Source organism: Microtus pennsylvanicus, chromosome 3 (genome assembly GCF_037038515.1).
Source record: "Microtus pennsylvanicus isolate mMicPen1 chromosome 3, mMicPen1.hap1, whole genome shotgun sequence".
NCBI classification, from domain to species: domain Eukaryota; kingdom Metazoa; phylum Chordata; class Mammalia; order Rodentia; family Cricetidae; genus Microtus; species Microtus pennsylvanicus.
In genome coordinates, this window is record NC_134581.1 from 28527227 (window position 1) to 28553832 (window position 26606).

The 26606-nt window shown below is 43.8% G+C and overlaps 1 protein-coding gene across 3 annotated transcripts in view; it reads right to left on the reverse strand.

The window, feature by feature from the left end:
- Slc9a9 (solute carrier family 9 member A9) overlaps positions 1-26606 on the reverse strand; it is a 546122-nt gene that overhangs the window by 293019 nt on the left and 226497 nt on the right. For 2 of the 3 annotated variants that reach the window (XM_075964987.1, XM_075964988.1), the window contains exons 7-8: positions 7912-8050; positions 4944-5049 (exon numbers count right to left, since the gene is read on the reverse strand). In XM_075964987.1, coding sequence (XP_075821102.1) covers positions 4944-5049; positions 7912-8050 — 245 coding nt within the window. Of the gene's footprint in view, positions 1-4943; positions 5050-7906; positions 8051-26606 lie in introns of all 3 variants that reach the window. The other variant, XM_075964989.1, reaches the window with a different exon arrangement.

The following is a 26606-nucleotide window of genomic DNA, read 5'->3' on the forward strand; positions in this document are numbered from 1 at the left end:
GAAAGTCAAGAACATACACATAATACATGATATGCAGATGGATTTAAATCTCTGCATTGTTAGAACAATTGGCTTAGGAAGGAAATCAAATCCCTATTCAACCCCACAAATAAAACCAAGGAGCTACTACAATAAAGCATATATTATCATTAAAGAAATATTTGGGTGTTGTAGAATGGGGATAAACTTATAAAAACCATGAAAATATCTACACGACCACATTACCCGATACAAGCAAACAAAATATAAGATATCTAAAAGGAAACAGGCACCCGGAGAGAAGATTCCATGACTGAAAGACTGGCTGGGCAAGCACAAGGAAGAGAGTTCAAATCCCCAGTGCTCCTGTAAATGACAATCGGATGTGATGACCCATTTGTAGTCCCATCACTTGAGAGATGGAGCAGGGGATTCCTGAGGACACCGGCTAGCTAGACCAACTAAATTAGTGAGTTGTGGCTTCAGCAAGGACCATGCTTCAATAAATAGAATAGAATACAACCAAAGTAAACACCTACATCAATCCTTGGTCTTCACATTCATGAACACCATATACACATGCATGCACATGAGTGAACACACACACATATACACTCACACAAAAAATACAATGAAAAGGAAGATGCATATTGAAGAATATTCATAGAATATATGACAAATGACAGCTTAATTTGCTTGATAAAGAATAATGAAAACAAAATGTGGCAAGATGAGGATTTGAATGAGAAGAAAGGACAAAGGGACTGACAGGTGGTTCAGCAAAGAAGAGATGCAGATAAACAAGCAGTATACCATTAGATGCTTTTGTTCAGTAGGAGGGGAGAAGAGAAGGAAATGGAATATGATCTGTTCAGCATGTTTAACAGATTGATGGGAGTGAGCACCCATGTTGGCAGAAGCACAAGGGGGCATGATTTTTACAGAAGACAATTAGAACAGTTCCTCATAAACAAAATATTAGCCCGGAAAGTTTGTTTTTAGGCAGTTTTATAAATAAAATCCACATACCTAGTGTGGTAGTTTGAATGTAACTTGCCCCTGTGAGCTCATAGGAGTGGCACTATTAGGAGGCGTGGCCTTGTTGAAGGAAGTGTGTCACTGTGGGGGTAGGTTCTGAGGTCTCTTTTGTTCAAGTTTCCCTCAGTGTGACCCTCAGACCATTTCCTGCACAATATAGGACTTTCAACTATTTCACCAGCACCATGTCTGCCACCATGCCACCATGTCCCACCACGACGATAATGGACTGAACCTCTGAAACTGTAAGCGGAACACCCTGATGAAATGTTTTACTCTTTAAGAGTTGCCATGGTCATGGTGTCTCTTCACAGCAATAGAAATCCTAACTAAGACACCTAACTCTAAGGATTATTACCTAAAAATCATTAGTACTAAAAACTGTAAATAATCAAAAGACTTGGTAGAAGTTTATGTGCCATGGTATTGAATGTCATAAAAAGCATTTATTTTAAACTGTTGAGTGAGGAAAGCAAGTTGCTTATTACTTTTCTAAATTAAATTTAGATTGAATATCTAAATGCCTGAGTATATTTAAGTACATATTCAATTTGTTGTATGTGAATTTAAATATATATGCATACATTTTGTTAAATGGACACAGTATAATGTTAATAATAGCTGTAAGTAGGAAGTAATGATACAAATTATTTCTAATTTGTTTCCTTCTGTGAATGTATATTTTCCAAAATTTCATACAGTAAATATGTCTTTCCATAGAATTAAATAAAAAAGTGAAGATATGTATTTAAAAGCAGACATGCTACAGTCAAAGTGACAGAAATTCTGTTTTCAAGGCCAAGTCATATGCGAAAATCAAACTCATAGAACCTATAAAAGAGATAAACTAGGCATGAAAGGCTCACAGACCTGCTTCCAGGGTGATGTCCTTGAGGACCTGTGTTGGGGAATATTCTTTTACATGTGTGAATAATAAAGAAGAATAATAAAAAGAAAAATAGCCAATAGCAGGCAGGATTTTCAGGGCAGAGAGAATGCTGGAAAGAAGAGGGCGGAGTTTCGAGAGTCACCACCCAGTCAGAGAAGCAGCAGCATGGTCAGTACAGAGGAAAGGTAATAAAGCCATGAGACAAAGAGCAGATTTAAAAAAAATGGGGTAATTTGAGTTGTAAGAGCTGGTTAGTAACAAGCTATCGGCCGAGATTCATAATAAGTCTCTGTGTCATGATTTGGGAGCCGGCAGGAGGGGCAGAAAAATCCACCTACAGACGCATTTGGCAATGCCTGGGTTCAGGGAGTCTTTCTGGGAAATGGTGGCACATGGGTACCATGTCCAGGTCCTCCATGTTGCACCGCTCATGTGCCAGACAAGCAAGTCCTCCCTGTATTCACTGCTGTGTATTTATTTGTTAGGCATATGTTAAACAGCTTTATTTTTGCACCATGCTAATTTGATGTGGTCTAGGATGGTACACTGCGATGAGATGAGAGAATTTCACTGGGTATGAGACCCTCAGATTTCTTCAGAGGTGATTATGAGAAATGACCACATGAAGAACACATGTCAAACTTCTTGAAAATTATTATTAAAGACATTTCTATTTAGGTGCTCAAACTCCACAAATAATGATCCAACTGATAAAACCTCCTAAAATTTTAGTAGTCCCCTTAAATTTTTTTTTGGTTCATTTTTATAACTAAAGTGACTCCCTCTGACAAGGCTGTTTTAGTCCCAGGCTAGTCAACATGGTCTCTTTTGACTTTGGCTCCCAAAGAGCACAGAGCCATGCTTACTGCCAAACTATAGCAACACACAGCTGCCTAATTTTGCAGAAAATCTCTATCCCAGAACATGGATGTTTATCCTCAACTAAGAGGTCCCACGATATGCATGCATGGCTGGTATTATGAGTTGTCGCAAATCCAATTTGGAAATAGGCAAGGATTAAATAACACGTAAACACACAAGTGAATTGTCTGCTTGGTCTTTGGCAATAGGCAATGCTCATACCTAGCTTGCTTTGAATCAAATGTCTCTTAGGCATATTGCCTAAATCTGGAGCACTGCTCAGGAGAGCCTTCTGCTGGGTGCAGCCATAGACATTGGGGTTTTCCTGCTACTAAAGCCCACACCTGCAAGGGCTCATCTTGTGAGGCTGAATCCTTAGTCTTCAGGCATCCAGTGAGGGAGTCAGGTTGGAAAGGTAAAAGATCAAGGTAGAGTTTCCTGTGGACTGTAACCTTGCATGTAGTTTCTAGAACAAGATCTCGTTGAAAGGAACCCAGAAATAGAAAATCTTCATTCATATAATTGTACCAGTTTTAGATGTGTGTGTGTGTGTGTGTGTGTGCACTTGAATGCCTTTATTACAAGACACTTCCTAACCTTTCTAGAAGGTCAAGTATTTATTCTTAACTGTTAGCATTATGTAGATAACTTCACAACTTATGTACAGAAGAAGGTACAGAATATGGAGAAAAGGGGAACAATGCTTTTGAACAGCTGTGGTAGGAGAGGTTGCCTGTATTGTTTCATTTGAAGGGCATTATCTACCCTAGCCCCCAGATGTACACTCTCTGTAGCAAACTCCTCAGTTACATGGCATGGTAACATATTAATATAGCAGTCTTTGCATGGCAATAATTTGGATGAAGTGCCCGGGAAGGTGGACTCTGGTGGTACAGTCTTGGTTAGACTGTCATGAGAACCTTCCGGGCAGTTTTCTGGCTAGAACCCTGTAGGAATGTGTGCTCATGAGGCTATGTAATGTTCCAGGCCAGCTTATCAATTGGTCATCATGCTAAATCGATGGACATGGCAGCAATGGGCAGAGATGACCAGCCTCAGAGCAAAGAGACAAAGCACGCTCCTGGGACCCAGTGACCACCCTCTCTTAGAGGCCATCCTGGTCTCCCACAGATGAGGTTCATTTGCCATGGGCCTAAGGGTTTGGACTTGACTTTTCTAGCTTTAGCTCTCAGCCTCACCACTCACCACACAGTCAGCTGGGACACCTCTTACTTTTGAGTCTTTTTGGAGACAGAGGAGATCATCTGGGATGGGCAATAAACTGGTTTGTGAGACATTCTTAATGGGTGTTGATTTTAATTATTATTTAGATTATTCATCATTAGAAAGAAAATACCCCAAGGACACTGGTCTTACTATAGGTAATGGGGATAGTAGAGTATAGTAGAGATTCTTGCCACTTGCTTGTCAGTTAAAACGTCATGGGGAGAAATGGACCCAGGATTGAAACTAGAGGGCAGCAGGAAGTCAGACTGCAGCAGCTCGGTGACTCTTGTACATGAAAATCACCTGATAAGTACGGCCACCCTAGTGGAGCCTCTGCAGTGACAGGACAGCCATTTGGTTGGAAAATTCATAGCAAAGGATTCAAAGTCCATAGGACCTAAGACAGTTTTCTCTGGAATTTACTATCCAACCTCAGAAGACTCTGGAGACTTTCTGCTGTATGGGACATTACACTGCAGAGCCACCCACTGGTTTTTGGCTTTTTGACTTGGCCAGGCAGCTGTGCAAAGAATATGCACACTGCTGTTTGTGAGCTGTGCACACCCTGGAAAGGCTGCCCACTGGAAGCTGCTGCCACTTCACTCCCCCCAGCAAGGCTGGCTGTGGGCAACCCTTCCCAGTGCATACAGCCTTTCATTTGTAAAGTCATCCATCAAAACCGTAAGCCGGTGCTTTCAACAGCCCCTCCCGTCCAAAAAGGAGAAAAGAACATTTTGAAATCATTCTGTTAAACTATTTTGCACAAAGTGGATGGATTTTTTTTTTATTAGTTCTCTCCAGAGAACCCTGCAGAGGCCGATTCTGATAGAATCCATTTGATTCACTGTTTAAGAGGGCCTTCATTCCCCCTCCTGCTGGGCCAGGGAGAGCACACATACACCAGGCCACATTCACAGGTCTCGCTCACACTGCAGCATGAAGTACTGACCTGTTAAGCCGGCAGCCTCTGCAGACAGGAAGGCACTCCAAGAAAGGAGGAAAAACAGGCCGGTTTCCAGCATTGGGAACTCACAAAGCTTGGTAAATTTGGTCAAGTGACAAGATGTGTTAAGGAAAACAACCACTGTTTTTGTAACTAAATCTGCTTGTTGGCTAAGAGGAGTGGATCTGGTGACGAGAGTCGCAGCATAAAAGGCTGATTTTTCATATCAGTAGGTGTAGCACGCAAGCCCGAAGAAGGGGAGCCTGGGTTTATGCTTCACTGCAGGCTCAATTAACCCATAAAAATTCAAACCAGTGCTCTGATTTTTTTAGAAAATGTATCTACTAAGAGTAAGCCCAGCAGGCTGTGGATATGAAATTCCCTGAGTGTGGTTTGGCCCTTGGAGTATCACCCCAGAAACACTGGCAGGAAGAGGAAGGCCAAGCAAAGGGAGTGAGCCTTGGAATCAGAGGAGCCCCTTAGAGGAGGTGTGGTGTTGGTCCCTAGGATGAAGCCTGAGGCTAGCTCCTCTGTAGAACCCCATTTTCTAGGGGTGGGAACAGGGCAAGAGATGCAGTTATTCACCACGAGAAGGGAACTGAGCAAGCCCTCTTGGTATTAACACATGGAGGAGAAACGGTGTTATTTTTAAGTCAGGCCCCTTTTGGCAAGCAGTGGTTCATCTGGCCAAAGGTGATACTTGGGCAATAATCTGTAAACTATACATTAGAAAGACATTAAAGGACAGGGACCCAGGATGGGCAAAGAATGGGCTATGTGAAGATGGTTAGGAGCCTCTGATGATGAGAAAGTGTTATGTTGCTAACATGTTTGTTAGGCACAGAATGCCCCGGAAAATAGCGAGACGTGATTGGCTTGCAATCTTATGCTTTTATAAGAAAATATGAAACCTATTCTCCATTAAAAAGATGAATAGTGTATATTATGTAGGGGAAAACATGGACTTTAACCTTTAGGATGGAGTATTTGTGTTCAGTCCTTGGCTGTGTGACTTCTGAGCAGTGTGTGACTGATCCCCACCTCTGTCCCATGGGACTTGGCAATAAGAACAATTCACCTCCCCCTGAGTCTGGAGAGTGAAATGAGGTAAGTGTATGAGAAGTGATTTGTTAAAATTTAGAAAGCCCGAATACCAAGAGTCAGAATGGCCCAACTTGAAATGTGCTCTCCCCTTACTCAGGCATCTAAACCACTGAGTGCCTTCCATTCTCCAGGGGAGAATGAGATGCTGGCATTATCTGACCATTGGCACCAACCCCTGTATAGAATGGCGCACTCAGAACAGTCCTGGCAGGCCGTGAGGGCTATGTGCATTTTTCTGTTGGCGGTTTAGATTAACTTCTTTTGGCAAAACATCCTCTCTGAAAACATGTTTTGGAAGATCTTGATGTGATTCTCCGTGTGGAATAAATAGTTTACCTTAGGTCCTTCCTGGCATTTTCCTTTGTGGGTTAGAAGGGAGGCTTCGCTTCTCTTCAGGTTTGCTCTCCTAATATTTTCGGTTTGTTGTAAAGGGAAGGCTCCCCCTGTTTGGTTATCAGAGTAGTATATCTAAGTAGGCTATAGAAGGTCCCTTCCTTTAACTTCCTCCAAGAAGTCATTAGGTCTGAATTGAAGTACCAGCCTGGAGCCTGAGGACCTGACCAGAGAAGACTATCTTAATGTGGTCACAGTGTCCATGGTAGGGGCAGGCAGACAGCTGTTTACGCCTGCCACCTCTACAGCCTGTCTATAGAGCGGGCTAAAACTGCCAAGCGCCACACAATTAACCCCAGTGTGATAATGGAACACTTTTCATTGGCCCCTGTCTCATCTACCTCTAGGCTCTTTCTTCCAGATGTGACCTGACCTCTGGCCAACTTCCAGCTTCCAGGACTGTTCCCTTTCCACACACCCGCCTGCTCACTTCTGTGTCCACACGTCCTGCTCACAGAAGCCTGACCGGAGGTCTGATTCCAACTTTCCCACTTCATCTCTGCCAGTAGGGTAAAAAGCCTGGTTTTGAATCCTAGCCCTGAAGCACCCTAACTGTATGGCCATAGTCAAATTGTTTCGCTTTAATTGTTCGAGATTCTTCAGCTGTTCAATTAGATCTATCTGCCTTCCAGGATCCTTGGACAAAGTGTCTGAGAGAAAAAAGAAATATGCTTAGGATCATGGAGGGTGCCAACATTCCCAGTAAATTCCAACTGGTATTAATACCACCATGCTCATTCTCACTGTTGTGGGAACCAGGGGTAGTATGGGAGGTCCCTTACCTCCTTAATCTTCTGTGTCAAGAGAGGGCATTGATAACATGTCCTATAGGGTGGATTCGAATGACAGGGTCCCTGGGAAGGCCTTGGCACAGGCTGTACCTTCCGTCGGTGTTTCCAGCATCGTTATAACTACTCTAGTCCAGACAGCATGTGACCTCTGCCATAGCTCCGCCTAATGACTAGGACATAAAAGGAAGCCGCAAGTAGCGACCATCATTTCTTCATTCCCCCTCCACAGCACAATTGTGAAGCATTTAAAACCCCATTGACCGCTGTCCTGGCCCGCCCTATCCTCTGCTAACTGACAGCAGAGCTCACTGACTTTCTCAACTGTAGCTGGTGCTATTCTGTTTTGGACCTTGGCTCTTCAGTTCTTTCTCTTTACCTCCACATAGTCAGTCCTGGTGTCCCATGCTCACAACTTTCCTTAGGTGCTGGTTTTTCTAAGCCTGTCTAAGAAAAACCACCGGCAACAGCGGTAGACTTGACAGTGGGCAGAGAAAGAACCTGCCCCCTCTGCTGCTGGCACTGATCCAATGCCTCCTGGTCACCCAGAGCAGGGGCTTCAGCAGTGCTGTATCGAATTCAAACCGGTCTCACCACTCACTGCTGAGGAGGCTGTTCAGCCTCCGAAAGACTTCATGCTTGTTGGCTGCTCTACACTGTCCGGGCTTCCACACAGTGACAAAGGATATCAGTGCTGTGACAACTGCATACGCGGAGCCCATTGCAAAGGAGCCAGCGAAGATCCCTAGGAAGTTCCCCACGGACTGGAAGAAGGCGGCAGTGTCAAACGCATTGGGATTCTCCTTGGGACTGTAGATGGATATGGAGCTGTAAAGAGAAAAGGTAGCATAGTCAGTGGCAGCCAGAGCTGCGCACTTCCTTCTGGGAGAAGCACCCTTTCCAGAGGGACTGGGTGCTGCTGGGAGGAACCGACAAGAAAAACGGGGGAATGAGGTAGAGAGCGCAGCAAGCGCTCCTTGTCTCTTCCAGGCCAATCCCAGGGTATCCATAGACTACTGTCAGTCAGTAAACATTTGTATATTGCGAGAGCCGTAAAGAATATTGTTTCTGAGCAAACTAGGCATTAAAACATGGTAGGTGTGTATGGAATCTGCTGAGACGATAGAGAGCTGTGAATTATTTAGTGGCCGTATGTCTTCAGTGCTGTTATAGATTCACAAATGTCCCTGATAAAAAGTGCACTTTTATGGCCTGTGCACAAACGGGCGATACAAATCACAGCATGCGCAAAATATTCTGCCGTGATCTTGTCATAAGCCACAAAGCATTCCTCTCTCCAGTGTAACCCTGTGGACAGACAGCCCCGTGGTGTGCAGAACCCCACAGTATTCACTCCCTGGACAGGCAAAGCCCCCGCTCTCCCACAGAGATAAATAGCAGCAGCCACCCAAGGTCATTTCTCACATCTAGTTCTCGTGCCAATAGACAGAGCTCCCCAGAGAAACGCAACCCACCAACAGGCAGTCTGTTTAGTTCATTTCTTTGTTTGTTTTCAGACAGGGTCTTTTTCACTCTGTACCCTGTCTGGCCTCAATTCACAGAAATCCTCCTGTATCTACCTCCCAAATGGACAGTAGGCGTGAACCATCCCACTTGGCTTACGTAGATGTTTCTGAGGATGCTATATTTGATTTTTTTAATGTAGGCTTCAAATCCTAGCATGCTAATGAGGACTAGGTGTGTCCTATATTAGGGAATATAAACACCTCACAGTGCATCATTAAAATGAGCTGGTGTACTAACCCTGAACACTTAGGGAGAATAACGAAGTTAGACTTCAGAGTTTTTTATTTTTTATAGTTTTAATTTTAACATGGAGTTTTTAAAATTAGCCAAAAAAAATTTTTAAGGATTTGGCAGTGCATTCTGGAGAGGACTTCGTAGCTGTGTGGAGAGGAAAAAAAGCACACATGCTGACTGAGATTATACAGGATTATAGAGAACGTAACTGAGTCCATCACGCCAGGATGGCTGGAGCCTGCTGCCTCTCTACCCTGGCTCTCTGCCTCTCGACACTAGTTAGGAGCTGGAAGGAGGGCTGGATTCCAGCCTTCCCTCGGGAAGATGTGTAAGGAAAGGTGGGACTGTTCAATGTTCTTTGGGTTTCTATGGATGCCTTTAAGCCCCCAAAGCAGGCTGGACCCTTCTGCTTTGATCTCTTAATTGGAGAAGGAAGATGAATGGTGGTGAGGGGAGCCCTGAGGTGTATGCGGGGCTTGGGGGGTCATTGCAGTGCTCCTCCTTCTGTGGATGCTAGGCTTTGAGCAAAGCAGAGGAGTAAACACACCCAAGAGTCTCTGTAATTGCCAAGCCCCGGAAAGGTGTTAAAGCCCAAGGCTGATGGAAACCTAGGGCTGGAGCGGGGAAGTCAGAGTTCACCCTGACATTCCCCGACACAAATCTCCATTTCTGTGAAGAGACATGAAAGGGAGAATCCTTCCCTTTCTTTCAAAGTATTTTAATTAATTAATTAACATATAGTAATAGATAGAGCTTTGGAAATAACTCTAAAGTTCTGGAGGCTGTACCAGTGGCTCTGACCCTTTGAGCTGGCACCTCTTCACCCCCATCTCCATCTGGCTGTGTGTGTAATAGTCCTTCTGTACACTGTGACTATGTATTATTTTCATTGGTTAATGAAGAATCTGACTGGCCTATAGCAAGGCAGGGTAAAGTTAGGTGGGACAATCAGACTGAAGATTCTTGCAGAAGGGAGGGCAGAGTCAGAGAGTCACCCCAGATACAGAAAGAATCAAGATGGGCTTTCCATACTGAGATAAGGTACCAAGCCACGTGGCAAAGCATAGATAAAATTATGGGTTCATTTAGTGTAAGAGTTATCCAGGAACAAGTCTTAGCTCTCGGCTGAGCATTTGTAGTTAATATTGAATCTTCATGTCCATTATTTGGGAAGTGGTCATAGCACAGGGAAACTTCTGCCTGCACCATCTCCCTGAAAATGCTATTTCTGGGTGCTCCTGGTATCCCCAGTGACAGCTGGTGACACCTTATGCCATTACCTGTGGGCTGCTTTTCCTCAAACCAATTTCACTTTTATCCAGGTATAAAAGCTTTCATTAAAGAATACATATAAAATTTTAAGTTTGATATGCTAAATTTATTTTTATAACATATGTGAGAAAGTGTACATTAACAAAAAGTGCCCATGTGTAACCTCAACTAATCTTGCTGCCCCCACTGATTTTAAAGTATGGTCTTTCGGACAAGTTGTCCTATTTCTGTCCACCAAACATGATAGAGCCTATGCTTATCCAGCTCCAAGTGCTTCTCTGTGATGTCTGCCTTACTAGAAGAGAAAGGCATAAAAGCCCTTGGTCCTTGATTTTGTTGGTCGTAAGTCTTCCCAGAATATAATCACCGGGTGCCTGCTCTACGCTGGGTGACATTACATGCTGGGTGCTGGAGACAGGTGGAGAAGCACACAGAATGGAAGCAAGATCAAGCTCAACAATCACCAGCTGGTGCACGGAAGCCACTCTAAGCAGGAAACCCTAAGATGCGATGACAAGCACAGTGCTGAACGCGATGATGCGAGAGCTATAAAACATTGAATGGTACAAAAGAGGATGCAGGATTTCAGAATAAAGGAGACAGTATTTGATGTCAAGTCAACAGACTATTCCAGGCACTGAAGGGAGTAACAAGACAGGCAATGAGGTAGGGGAGTTCAGGGCATCTTCAAGGCATAGCTGCTGCCTAGTTATGGCTGGAACTCAGGAGTGTGCACAGGAACCCACGTGGAGAGGGAGAGCCGGGTGACAGGGCGTTCCTCAGAGCCATAGTTCTGCATGAAGGGTGCTCATTTACATAGCATTCACTATCTTATGCCTACATTCTAATTTTAATCTTTTATTTGTGCATGAGATAAACAGGTTCAATTACGGCTCGTCGTCCAGTGCTTCCTCCCTGTTTACTAAAATACAGTAGCTGAAGAAAAGAGAAATCAGTGTCACATAGCTAATCAGTTTATATGTGAACATTTTGTTTCTTAAATGTTTTCTTAAATTAAAAAAAAAAAACAAAACAAACAAAGGACAACGACAAAACTACTCCTTGGGATAGAACCAGCACTAACACAAAAATAGTTCAGTGGAATTACGACATTCACTTTAAGACAATAGTTTCTGGGGTACCAGAGCCTTTGCTCAGATGAAGGTGAGTGGGTGTTGCAGCAGGTGCCAGCTACAATACTTGGACCCCCTTAAGAAAACCTGTGTTCAAAGTTGGCTTCCTCACCTACACGTCAAGCATTGTACAACCTCACTTGGGTCATTTTTTTCTTTGTCTAGTGCTTGGCATGTGGAAATCTTTGCTAAAGATGATGGGATGTTCTTAGGCAGAAAGAGCGGGGGGGCAGGGAGGGAGGGAGGGGAGGAAGGAAGGAAAGAAAGAAAAAAGAAAGGAAGGAAGAAGAAAAAAGAAAGGAAGAAAGAAATAAAGAATCTTGAAAAAGTCGACTCTTAAAAGGAATTATCGCCTGTAATATTTCTATTAGGCATTGAGTGGATGTAGTCATGTTGTGGATACTATTGGAGTTCTCAGCCCAACTCTTGTGCCTTGTTACTCATGTCACAGCTTTGGCACCTCTTGCTTGGAGACCTTAGCAAGTAGTCATATTCAGGTTCTGCTTCGTCACCTGATCAATAGGGGTGCTAGTATCCCTCCATACCTGTGAGTGTATGAAGCACATGGAAAACCCCTATGTAGATCCTGTCAATTCCAGGGTTACTCAGTAAGTGCTAATAATGTGTACTCAGACAAAGACTCAGTGGAAGCTGTTCATCCCCATCATCATCATCATCATCCAGCGAAGAATTCTCTCAAGTCTCACACTGGCAGAGAGCAGAGTTCTCTAATATGAAGTAAGCTTTTGTTTCAAGAGTGAACAGGAGGGGCATGACTGCCTGCCTGCCCACTCTTGAGGTTGTAAGCAAGGAACTAGTCATATGAGTGGGTTTAGAGGGACAAGGCACCATAGCAATGTATCTCAAGGATGTCATGTTCATCACAGAGTTCTTGATCAACTGCATCAAGGAACATTGTCCTGGCAGGCTGGGCAAGGGTCTCCCCAGGGGTAAGAAGGTCCCAAAACTCTATTTAAGATGAAACCTAGCAGTGATGCCACCTGGCTTCTCGGGAAGAATGATGCAGGAGGAAAGCGAAAGCTAGCTGTCCCCAGGAAGACACCTTCTCTACACTCTCAAGGTTTCAGAGAATCGGTCTTCCAGATTATTGGTCCTGGAAAGACATCTCTTTGGGCTCTGGTTTCCAGTTGTGACACTAAGCCTCTGTATTGGGTACAGCAGATAAATTTAGAAGCTGGAAACAGCCCAAGATTTAGGTTGCATATACAGAGTGATTAAGCAATGTCAGCTCTTGTGACTTGACCCCTGTGCCAGTTGTGATGGCTGAACCATTAGTGGGTAAAAACTTTGGAAGAACAAGAGAAGGGAAAAGGAAGTAGACTCTCTGTACCTGTTCACTGGCCATCCTTCAGAGTACCAAAGAGGCACTGTGCACAGCACAAGCTGGTGTCTATAGTCACTAGAGTTTTGAAGAGGATGGAACCAATAGCTTTGAAAATATTATGACCAGAAATACCCAGGAGTGTTTAAATATTCATCTCATAAGATGGAAATAAGTCTAGGTTATCGATTTATCCCGTTCAAGAACTGACTGCTCAGCAGAAACTGGGAAATAAATGTGTGCAGGCCCTTCTACCTAAGAAATTTGAAATAAATAAAGTATTGTAATGTGAAGAAACAACATTAATAAGGGTCTTTATTTTTCAATGTACCACTTAAGATTCACAGGCACCACTAAGATTCTGTCTATTATTTCTCAATAACTAATTTTTCTTATGCCTATAATAAAATGGTCCTAAAATGAAAAGTCTTGGCGGCATAGGGAGCACTGAGTATCTGAATTTGAAACAGATCTTGGCTCTGTCTCATTGGCTGCGTGACCTTGATCAAATTACTTAAACTATTTGTATTCTCATTTCTATAAAATTATACTAGTACCCACCATGTAGGGTTGCTATGACAATTAAATGCTTCGGCATTTTAAAGCTCTTCAAATGGCATCTGGTGCCTGGAAGAAACTAGATAATAATTTCTTAGGGAAATCTTCCTTCTTCAAATGATAAATTTCATTTTTTTTATATTTCTGACTGTGTCTCTCTCCTACTCTCTCTTGGTTTAGTTCTGAAGGAAGGATTTCAAAATAGATGTCCCATGAAAACTTTTATCTATATGGAGCCAAACATTTTCTGACTGTCCCCTGGTCTAGATCTCTAAGGGACAGGAATCACTGGCGCATGCAAAGTATTTAGTACAGAGGATTCTGTGGCATACAGTGGGTTCATGGTACAAATGGAGGCAGCAAGGATGGGGAGGGGCTAAAAAGAAAAGAAAGGAAGGTGGGAAAAACAATTGAGCGAGACGGAGAGTATAGATAGTAAGGAAAGCGTGGTCTCATTGGCCCCACCTATGACGTGGACTACCTTTCCGTCCTGGATCTTATTGACTCACCCTTTTCCAACTGTTATAGCTAAGTCAAGCCTCTCAGCTTCCAAGACTGTTCGCTCTTGATATTCTTCACTACAGCCCCTAAAATACTTCACTACACAGTTGCTTATAGAAACCGCAGGCCATGCGATGGCCTCAGGTTCCAGGCAGCTATGCAGCTACACTGTGCCCTGCATGGTCCTCCTGCAACGCAGGTGACTCTTTAGAACAAGTTCCTTCTGTACCTTTCAGTCTACTCTCACCTTCTTTGCTGACATTAAATCAATGCCACTAGAAAGTTTATAAAAAATGTTAAGTGAACATACTGTGTTCCATTTAGAATTTTCATGACTTTAATCATTAAAAAATACTATAGCCAAAAATATTTTTTAAATATCTTTCCATTTCTCTTTCAAAATTTTAATCTCTAACAAAGAAACTCAAACTATTGACACCAGTTCATTGACAAGAGCTCTTGATCAGCTGCAACATAAATAAGAAATAGCTTTTCCCCCCTAGAACTGCTTTACTTGAATGATACAGAATTCCCCTTTGTGCTGGAGAAGTACAAAGGGGAGGATGATGGCTTGGTCAAACTCCATTATTCAGTTACTTTTCTTGATTAAAACTTAAACCTCAACCTTCACAGCAGGGTTCCTCCTCTCCACACAGAAAAGTCTAGAGAGGGCACCAAGTGGTTTCTTGAAGGGATGAGCACCAGCGTGGTCGTCCCCTTGCTGGTACTCTGTGGGTGCTAGAGGGTGTGCCTGGCTCTTGTTCTGGGCAAGACATGCTCAAGTCTCCGTTCTGCTTCCTGTTGAATCATTCTCCTGGATGTGCCTCAGCTCATGTGCTGTTGAGAACTCTTTCTCAGGTACCAACTCAGTCTTCATTTTCCTTGCCAGCTGTACATATTCCTGCTTATCCTCATGGCTTGAATTAGTGGCTGCTGGGCGTCAGTGGCTTTACCGCTTTTCCTGATCTCAGAAGATTCCCCTGGGAAGTCCTCTAGGTCAAGAAACAGCACTGACCAGCTGATCTCATCTGCTTTCCAAATACAGCAAACCAGGGAGCCTACAGGTCTTGGTTCAACCGGCTCCTGCTTTTTAACTTCTTTAGGCCAGAAAGTGTACCAGTCCCTATGTGCTTGTGCCCCGTGCTCTTAGGATCCATAACCAAGAATTCCCTTCTTTGACACTGCTTGGAGGGGCACTTAGCTCTCTCTTAGAAGATGAGTTGGCAGTTCCAGCTGTCTACTGACTTAGGGGAGCCCCTTGCATGTGGCTGAGGGGAGAAGAAGCATTCCTATGAAGAGGGGCAGTATCATTGCATCTCAATGCTACAACTCTATGGGGACATCTCCATCCTTCTCACCCCACGGCACTGGCTCTGGTCCCTTGAATTCAGCAGTTGGCAGGTGTGGGCCTCTCCACTATGAAGCCCCATTGCAGCCCCTTTGCATTTTCAACTGAGTCCCTAACCCAATCTGAAAAACCAGAAGACATTCTGTCTTGTGCTATTTAATGTCAGGGGCTTACAGTTTATTTTCTCCTCATCTAGGGTTGGGTTGTCCTTCTGCTCCTAGGGACACATTTTAAAAGAGCGACAGCAAGCCCAGAAACAGCCATGAACTTCCTTAGGAGCTGTTCCATTTTGTTGGACTTGTAAGTCACAGGCGGGGACGAGGCAGGAGAAAAGAATTAATTACAGTGTTAGTTTGCGTTTAAAGCTCTTTGTACTAAGAAAAGAAAGATGAACAGAACAAGAAACAAGTGGATCCTTATCTATTATTTATCTTTTAATAACTATACCAACGTGCCCTTTCCCAGGGAACTTGCTTAATTATGAATAAGGAATTGATTTTTATGGGGCCAAGAATTGTGTGTACACATTGGAATTCTTTCTGGCGTCTGCCTGCCCATTATTCGGGCTTATGTTCTGCCAGAGGCTGATGAAGTTCTGTCAAGAGAACCTGCTGTAAAACATAATGGCTTCAGGAATTGGGGGCATTCCAGGCACCCTGGGAGGTTAGAGGAGCTGTCTTAATAATAAGAGGTCTTGGCCAGAAGTTCACTGAGCATGAGTTAGAAGCATAGGGTTTCACCTTCTCGAGGGCCAAGGGGCCCAGCAGAGGGCTGTGCCAGGGGAGGCTCATTAATTAACTCTTTCGGTTTCTGAAGTATCATTTAATGATTGCTTGCAAAGAGCCCAGATTCATACGCAGAGAGTGATGATTTTCCAGGCCCTTGACAAATAACATCTTGTCATTCTAATGTCAGCCACGGGAGAAAAAAACAAGGACAATTCTGTAGGAAGTAGCAGTTGTGTCAAAACCAGACCGTGAGTAATGCAATCTCAAGCCTCAAGCCAAATTGTTCCATTCTACCAACAAATATCCATTGCCCCTACTGTGTGCAGACATTGTTGCAAGCACTGGGGACACAACAGGGACAAAACACAGCTGATCTCAAGTTGCAGTGGAGAAGACAACATGAATACAGCTCAGCAAACAAATACATGAGGGGTTGAGAACCGCTAAAGAGAAGCTGAGGTGGCCTGAGAGGAAGGGAGGGCGTGACGGAGGGCGTGCGTGCCTGTGTGTGCTGCGCAGAAAGGCTGCCAGAGACTGACTGTGAGGGAAGTGAGGTGGAAAGAACTTCTTGGGCTCTGAAGCAGAGCATCCGGGGAGGGCCAGAAGAGTCACAGGAGCCAGTAGGGTTGGAGGAATGTGTGAAGGATAAGAGGCAGGGCTAGAGCGGGCAAGTAACTGACTTTTGGGGAGCCTTTCAAGTCAGCACTAGGATTTTCCTCTAGGGCTACAAGGGCAGCTGCTGAAGAGTTTGGAGGGCCGAGGAAAGGTAAAGAATATTCTAACATCAGAGGAAGTCGGACAACTGGCGAGTTGACATCACAGTGCAGCCAAAGACTGAAGCAGTCAGATCTCCCCTTAGCAACCTAGCAGCTAGAGGCTAAGCCCGGAACGAGATCCCAGAAAAGACAGGGGCAGTGAGGATGAAGACCAATGAACACATTAGAGGCTAAAGGACAGATGGGTTTCAGAGGAGCAGGTGCAACAAGCGTCTGAAGGGTGACCATGAAGAGGAGGAATGGGAGGCCCGTGGAGAAACGACTGGCTTTGTGTTTCTAGTAGGGAAGATAAAGACTGCCAGTAAAATACCACTGGAAGATATTTGAGATTATATTCCACTTCACTATGTCCTGGTTCTTAGATCTGAACAAGAATGGGATGGGTTCTACAAAAGAGCCTTGAGGTCTCTGAAGTTGGAGATGCTTAAACATAAAACGAAGCATGCCTAGCCAGGGCGCTATCAAGGAAATCCATGCAATTGCGAGTTGTTAACAGGGCGCCTGGAAACTGCTCACTGAAGGGTCACTGACTGATTTTCCTTCTTCCTTCACATCTGCCAGGGAAAGAGGCAGGACACACAGCTGCTGGAAAGACTGGCACAGCCAGGAAGGAGTGATCAGTCTCTCAAAGGACGCAGCGAGGGTGTCATGATTTCGTCAGCATCGAACAGTTAGGAAGTTCAGCACAGAACCACGCCCTTGACAGTTTCCTAAGTGGCTCTGGTCCATTAAATGCCAACTTCAAGGTGACACAAAGAAATCTCTAGTTTAAAAGTGGTTAAAAAGGAGGGTGTGTGTGTCTGTGTGTGTATTATATGTGCATTTTCATTGAAAGGCGATCCTAAATTACTTTGCAATTTAGCCTGAAAATTCTTGTCAGAATTAAATTAGCCTGTCGGCTTTGAGAAAATTTCTCTCATACCTAATATTGAAAGTGAATTTTAGATAGCCTTAGAGATGAAAGTAGCTTGCAAACACTCTTAGAATGTCCATTTTCTTCCTTTTTATTTTTTTAAAGCAGAAAGAGGAATTTGAATGCCATGGGCCTTGGTGAGAGATGGGGGTGAGGAGAGTAAAGGGAGCAGGATTCCTGTGTCCCAGGGGGAATTCATCCCCCCCTTTCCAACTTCTCTGTATTCATTAATCCTTATTAATAAAATCTTAGCTCCGACTGTCATGTGATATGCAAAACTTGGAGTCAAATAGAAATGATACTGAAATGTGGGTCAATAGCCACTCACAATGCAAGCCTAGAAAAAATGAAAATATAATATAAACAAGTGCACATCAGACAACTATTAATCCCCAAGTCTGAAACCAGAGAACGGAGTCGAATTCTCTTTCATTTCAGGTTAATAGAGGACTCAAAATACCTCTCACTCCTGTCCAGAACTTGTCGTGTTGAGCATTTTGTAAGCGTTATTTCATACAAGGCTCACCATAACCCCCTGAAGCAGGGGCACTGTTATTTCATTTTCTAGGTGAGGAAGCTACGGCTTTAATGACATTAGGAGACTTTTTTTTTTAATGAGAAAAGGAAAAAAAAAGTTTCCGCCTCCTCCCAGCCTCTCATTTCCCTCCCTTCTCCCCCTCCCCCCACTCCTCTCCCCCTCCCTCTCCAGTCCAAAGAGCAGTCAGGGTTCCCTGCCCTGTGGAAAGTCCAAGGTCCTCCCCCCTCCGTCCATATCTAGGAAGGTGAACATCCAAACTGGCTAGGCTCCCACAAAGCCAGAATGTTAAGTAGGATCAAAACCCTGTGCCATTGTCCTTGGCTTCTCGAATTTTGCATGCAAATGGATGGAAATAGAAAACACTATACTGAGTGAGGTAACCCAGACCCAAAAAGATGAACATGGGATGTACTCACTCATAATTGGTTTCTAGCCATAAATAAGGGTCACAGAGTCCACAATTGGTGAACCTAAAGAAGCTAAATAAGAAGGTGAACCCAAGGAAAAACATATAGTTATCCTCTTAGCTATGGGAAGTAGACAAAATTGCCGGGGAGAAAATTGGGATCTTGGGGGTGGGGTGGGATGGGGGTAAGGGGAGATGGGGAGAGAAAAGGGAGAAGGAGAGGATGGGGGAAACTTGGGGAAAAAGGATGATTAAGATAAAGGAAGGTTGGATAGGGGAGCACGGAAGCACAATTCTTAGTTAAGGGAGACACCTTAGGGTTGGCAAGAGACTTGAACCTAGAGTGGCTCCCAGGAGCCCAAGGTGATGTCCCCAGTTAGTTCCTTGGGCAGCTGAGAATAGGGAACCTGAAATGACATTAGGAGACTTTATGTCCTTCATTGTCTTTAATCCTCTCAGCAACCTAGTGAAGAAAGTGTTCTCATCTACACACAGACAGATTCAAAGGCGGGAAAGCCTTGGCCCAGCCTGATTCACAGCCATAAAACACCAGCTTCTCAACTCAGGGCTCCCTGCTAGACATCCGTGCTGTTGACTAAGAAGGGGAACATCTGGATGTACCACCTGGGAGTGGGCAAAGAAATGACTCAGCAGAAACAATCCATTCTAAGAAGACCATTCTAAGAAGATGAAGATTTTAGGACTTCTACTCCTGATTGCAAAGGAGAAAAAGATGGTGATAGTTAAAATATCCATTCTGATCTGGCCACCCATGGGTAGGATTTCTTAACAGAGACCTTTTCTTTGTAGCAAACAACTGTATCCATGTCTCCTGACACTCCTGTCAACATTAGCTCTGGCTTCCATTCCACCTATTGTCCACCCTGCTTGCAACATGTAGCCACTATTGTCTCCTCATAGCAATTACTTATCTTACTCTCAGAGCAAAATATAGAGATAAAATTATATTTAAGTAACATTTCTTTCAGGGTTAGGATTAGATGCGTGCATCCGGATGTAACACCTGGAGCATTGAGAAGCTCCCCAGAGAGGCTGACTTTATAGTTGTTAATATTTATATTAGCATTACTAGATGACCACTACCTCTTTTATCACGTTTCCCCTGAAAAAAATTAGTCAAAATTAAGGGCCATTTCTAAGACCATGGGGACAGTTAGGATTTGCCATTAATGTGTCAGAACTTCATTAGAATCTTTTAAGATGGAATAGGCAATACAAACAGATCAAATACTGAATTTCCCTTTTTCTCAGTGAGGCCTATAGAGCTACCAGGATAGTACTGAACAAATCGGAGGCACGTACATTTTTAACAATGACTGAGAACTAAAGACTCCCATTTGTCCTGCCAACCAAACAGAGCTGAATTTCTAACTGTTTTCCCAGGGAAGGGAACCCTGAGACACAAAGACATATACCTGGAAGAAGGTATGTTTGTGAACAGTGTCTAATGATGTTTTGAGGAATTGTTGATAGCAATGACCAAGGGACGAAGCATGAACCCACTGGAGTCTGCTTTCATAGGGGCAGCCAATTCACCGCTCCTTATATGCTACATGGAGATAAGAAGAATCAGACACTGGCGCTCATTTGGGTTGGTGCCCGAGTGTCCCACAAGTGCTGTGTGCTGAGGACATGGCTGGTGAGTGGCTGACTGAAATGTCGCTTTTCTCTGGCTGGGTCATGGACGTTTCACAGACATTAGCTGCCTTCCTAATCTGGGGGCTTTTCATTCGCCCCTCTCTCATTCTAAACAGCTGCCAGAGACAGCTGATAGAGAAGGCGACGCCTGGAAAATATTTGCCCCGATCAACTGATTCACTCAGACCTCCTCTCCTGCCACTGCTCTCTCATTTATTAGCAATTAAATTTGCATCTGGGTCCCAAATCACAGCTTAGCTTAAGTAAATCTCAACATCCATCTTTTTAGAACTGCAGAGAATTTCACTCAAGTTCAGGTTATGTTTGGGATAGAAGCACTTGTTACCATCTTAAACTAAAGCATTTGAGCAGGATCCACACATTTGAATATTATATAGAGCACGGAGCCTGAAAATCAACCAAGCTTACCAAACAAAAGTTTTCTTCTACCTAATATTCTTAAGTTATGTATTCAGAAATTGCTAGAAAGTACATACTTTACAGAAGACTGAGTCATCTCTGGTAAATTCTATTTAAATTTCAACAACACAGCTTATAATAACACATATCCATTAACAGATCTCCCCTACTATCTGGCAATAGAGAGTCTTATAAAGCTTTTAGCCAGAGATTCAACACAAAGGCCAACACTCGCCTTGTGAAGCCGTTGAGCTACTGCCTGGAAGTTGGGAGCCTAGGGGTCAGTTTTGTCTAGGTCTGTAACAGCTTACAGCCAGGGGAAGAGGTAACTGGAAGGCTTGGTGATGGTTAGAATGGAGAGCAATCAGGAAAGTTCAAGTTAGAAGTGAGGCACTCAGCCATAGTCTGCATGTTCACAAACTGCTTGGGGTCCAGAAATCAGTGATTCTGGGAGCCCAGCCATGACGTGAACTGAACTGGATCAACGTACACATGCTTTTTAGTTAGAAGGATACCCCTCAGTTTTCTCCGCGGTGTCCACGTGATCCACATGCTCTAACATGTATGCAACACCAATGCAGAGCAAAGAGGGGGAGGTGAAAGGCAGAGCGATTGGTAAAACAAGTGTGAAACAAGAAGATCTCAGTAATGGGAGCAACTCTGTGTCTTAGCCATGGCCTTTCACAGGCCTCCAGCTCAGCAGGGGTCCCGTGGGGCTGCTCTGAGCTCCAGACTCCTTGGGAGACAAGATTGACTAGCGAGAAAATAATGGAGGATCCTGACACCTATCCATATGTGATTTAAAGAGTGAGGTTTTTTTTTAAAAAATAAGATTTATTTATTTATTTATTATTTATTTGTTATGTATATAGTGCTGGCACCAGATCTCATTACAGATGGTTGTGAGCCACCATGTGGTTGGTGGGAATTGAACTCAGAACCTCTGGAAGAACAGTCAGTGCTCTTAACCTCTGAGCCATCTCTCCAGCCCAGGAAGTGAGGTTTGAGGGAGGAATCGACATCTGAGCTGATCAATCTGTTCAGTCATGGTTTAATGGACATTAATGTTCAATATGTCAGTACACGAAAAGCCACATGGCCACCCCAAACAGTGCTTGATGCTCCTGGGGATCAACCAGAATATATGAGATGCAGCAATTCCAAGGACTTGGTTTTCAGCTCACCTATGGCTAGATTTCTGTAAGATCCAGTGTCATTTATGATATATCATCACACACACACACACACACACACACACACACACACACACACACACACACACACTCATGCACACCAGAAGCTGAGAAAATTGTCCCTTGAACACTAAATTTTGATATAGTACTTTGGTGATTAGGACCACGTGGTATACACTTGTCTTTGAGACAGTTTCAAACTAAAGAACTCCTGGACTCCTTAGAGGACACAGACTGGCTATGGCTCAAGACGAAACCACACAAGTTCCAGAGACAGGCTGCTCCCCCTGGAGGCCAGCAGGTAGAAGGACTGCCTTTTGGTGGTATCGGTCTTCCCCACCCCAGCTCTCTCTCTGAATTTATTGAGTGGGTGTTTTTCAGCAACCATGTGATCTCTTTAATGAACTAGGGTTGTGTTATACATCTCAGATGGAACGAAGGTTATACATAAATTGCAAATTCTTTGGGCAAAAGGGTAGAATTCAATAATTAGACCTCACTATCTCCTCTGGATTAAGTGTATTCATTAGACTTTTAGTCAAACCTATTACTGCCTTCTCAGAAAATTCAGTTTAAAATAAATGCCTCGGGGCCATTGTTAGAAAGCATCCAAATGGAAACAGGTGAGGTGCACAGGGAAGGAGGCTGCCCCTTAAATTAACAGAAGGAAATATGCAGGACTGTGCGGCTTTTCAGATCCTGTGTGTGAAGGCGGGGTGGCTAAAGGGGGCACCTTAAAATCACGTGCTGAGAAAAAACAAATCCCTGTTTTTGTTTATGAAAAGTCCATTTTGTCAATCAATGCTAACATACATTACTAGGAAAAGCTTATTGCGTTTAAATAGAGATTACAGTACCATGACTATCTTATTAGTAATTTCATCCAGAGAAAAAAATGTGTTTATCCTGTAATAGCACCAGCACCGGGACCCCAGTGGCATGGCATCCCAACCAAACCATGCTTGGCCTGATCTTCCCGACCACCATTCCTTCCACTTTGTCCAGTCTGTGGAGCTGGAGATTAAGAAGACTTCTGGGTCTGGAGAGTCCCACTGAAAATATTCAACTCTTAAAATTCTGAATTTCAGAAAAAAAGAAAAAGAATGTTAACTGATAACAAAAAATGAGGGAGGTAAAAATTCTTGGCTTTTCAAACCATAATAGAACAAACCAGAATGATACAAAAAGAGTTTGTTAGTGAACTGAGCCTTCACCCTGCATAGTGCCCCTTTAATGATACTTTCATACTTGAAAAGCTTATATAGTCTAGCTCAGCAAAACGTTCGGCAGTGAAATTCTTTGGGACTCTGAGGGTTCTTCGTTTCACTTTTAACAGCTCATTTATTGAGGGACTTTTGCAAGCCAGAATTGTGATCATTGTTTTGAATACATTACTAGCTAATCCTTGCAACAAACCCATAGCAGAAATAGTATTGTTTGCACATTACAAGGGAAAATTGAGACCGATCAAGCAACACAGCCAAAGTCATGTAGTAAATGGTACCATTGACATCGGATCCCTTGCCAATCTGCAGCAAAGCCTCTGTGTTGTACGCTCAACCTTGAAGCCCACGCCCTGTGAATGGTTTTGCAGGTCTCTGTTTAAAGAAAAAGTTAGCTGGAGGTGGCCCAGTAAGTAGGCTCCTTCATGAGATATTCCCCACTGGGTGTCTTCACATAACTTAGCTTAACTTGAATATTCACATTTTCTTTGTTCTTTTTTTCTTCTGTATTTATTTAGCAGTGAACCAGCAAAAATAATTCAAAAAGGAAAGTAACCCAACAGGTTATCCCAAGAAAGAAGAGCATTTGAAACAGAAAGAGAACAAGGTTAGCTTTGCTTCACACCTTCCCCCTAGGCACAACAAAATGTTTGTGTTTGAAAGGTGGGATGCCTTCTTTATCTGGCAGTAAGTAGCATATCTATCCTTGGCTGCTCCTGAATTTTTTTTAGGTAATTAAAACAGTGTTCTTCTATCAGAATTCAATACAATTCCCAGTGGAGACCTTTGGGTGGCAAGATGCTTCAGACCCTTATCACCAAGCAAACTTGAGTATATCTAGACAGGATGTAACTGCACTTCGGACCTGGAACAGTGAGATTTGAATTGTGTGATTTGTTCTTTAGAACACACACATGTGCACGCACACACACACACACACCCTATCAAACACACACACATGAACACACATCACCACATACACATAGCACACACACATACACATACACCATGTACACACATCACACAGACACCACACACTACATGCACACACCACACATATACACACATAGACCACACACCCCACACATACCATACACACATTCCACACACACCACACATACATAACACACACACCACACATACATAACACACGCACCACAAACACATACACACGTACAACACACACACTACACACATATACAATTACACACACTACACACTACATACACACACTAAACACACCACAGACACCACATATACACGTACATACTCACACATCCCACATCTCACACATATCACACATACACACATACATACCACACACCCACACACCACACATACCACACATACATAACACACACACACAGCTGCGGTCTCGACTCTCTTGACCCAGGCCTCCTACAGAAGTCCTCCCTGGAGCTCTCAGCTTGGTTCCTCTGGTTCAGTTGTTAAGGAGATCACGTCATAGATCCACATTCTCTTTTGGCTTCAATACAGTCCATTGTAGCTACATTTTATGCCAGTGGGGAATCCCTGCTCTGCCTACACCCCTCTCAGTCTTCTTCCTAAGGTCAGCGCACCCTGCAAGGCTGTCGAGCAGAAAACCCTCATCTTCCTTCTTCATAGCAGCTTCTACAATGCTCCCATTCCTACTCCTGGATTTAAATCAACAGACCCTCCTCCTTGACACATTGCATTCCTCTAGAACTTCTCGACTAAGAAGCAGTGTGAGGTGGGTGTGAGCGTGACCGTGTGAGGATGGCCAGGAAGAACCTCTGAGTCTCTGCATGGACTGGAGCCTTGCCCTTGCCCTCAACTGCCCACAAACGCGGTAAGGAGTAAACGTGAGCGATGAAAGCAGCAATGGAGATTTCGCTGGGGAGAATCATGGTGGCATTCTGATCCCCAGGAGGCAGTTCCGGGACATTGGCTTGGTTGGTTTGGACAGGGAACAGGCTTGGCCCCATAAAAGAGAGAACTGGAGCCCCCTGCACACTGGCTTTGTATTATATCGTCCTGCCCGACAACACACACACAAAACAATCTCTGATGGCTGAGGTTAGAAAGGGAAAGAGTCTGGCTTTCTGTCGTTTTCTAGAACAGAATGATGTGGAGTCTTTTTGCAATCTGCTTTCTGTAGCCCCGAGCCAAGCTTTACTCCGTGGGTTCCTCCACCTCCTCTGAATGATGTGGGAAAGAAACTAGGGCACAACACAGTTTGGCAAAGCCTGGACAAAAGATGACTCTGGAGGTGAAATATATACGCTACAGCTCTGGGGCTCATGAAGTACAGACTTTCATTTAAGAGGTCTGGACCATGTGGGAGATTAGTGGGAGCATGCATTGTAATCTCTTCCCAGACCCTGTTCACTCGCAGGCGCCCACAGCCCTCTATTTCTTTAGGTGTCGGAGGGTGTCACAAATGCATGAAGGATACTGGCTTTGATAGATGTTCTTCCTACACTCAAGGCTTATTCATCTGTAGCTCTGGAGGCCACCAGCCTATTGAGGTTTTATCTTTCCCATAAGTTACCCAGAGTAGATGTCACATCTCTGTTCCTTCATAGTTGAACAGTTCCTGTTGGATTATCTGACTGTTTTCATCAAAGATATGGCATATGGGGTCATTAAGATGACAGTCTTGCTTATGGGCTATGAAAAACCTAATACACAGATTCTCTTCCTCCAGGTCAAAGCAAACCCTTTCCTGGAACTCCTTTAACTCAAGTGAACATTCAGGAAAAGGAAAGTACCAGAACATTAATTACAAGTCCACGAAAGTTGCTACTTCTCTTAGACTTAAGGGGAAATTTTAGCTTCTTTTTAGCTACCCCATACTTACCGATAAAGACGGGAGAAAATTGGCTCCTGTAGTCTCAAATTTAGAGGGTCCTTAAAGTTCCAAGGAAGGGAGGATGCTAAAAGAGGCTACGAACTAGATTCAGTGAACATTCTAAGTGTCATTGAGGTTGTTAGTCAGTGATTCAGTGATCAGATGGCTCGCTGGGTATCAGTCAGGGTGTTCGATGCAAGAGTGGTGCACCCACCCCTGGATGCACCCAGCAGCTATTGTTAAAGAGCCACGGACCCAAATTGTTTAACATGTATGGTTTCACATGCAGATAAAAGGCTCCACCCACCACTTACTAGTTCCCTTCCCATTTCCTGGTGAATTTCTTTGAGCATATCCTCATACCCTTTCTCTGTTTTTAAACAGAAATATTAGTGGGAAAAATCCACGGTAGTGTAAAGGTGCGTATTATTCAGAGAGCATAGATTTCCGCACAAACCTGCATCCCTTCCAGTGCTCTGTACTAAGTGGCTGCAGCTGTTGCCATGACAATTTTCACTTGTAAAAACCTGTATCCATACAAAGATAGACAACACAGCTGTTTCCATGAGGCATCCTAAAAGAAGACCACAGGAGATGGGGTTCCAGCCTTTGCAAGATGAGGATGCTGTTCCCCTAATAGACCAAAGGATGGGGCTGTGGGTGGTCTTGAGATGTCATTCTAATTAAAGTTGGAGTAGATCAATTAAAACCCACCTCCCCTAAATCTACATGTATCCCACTCCAGGAGTAACTGCTGCTGGGACCTCCTCCTTGTTTATC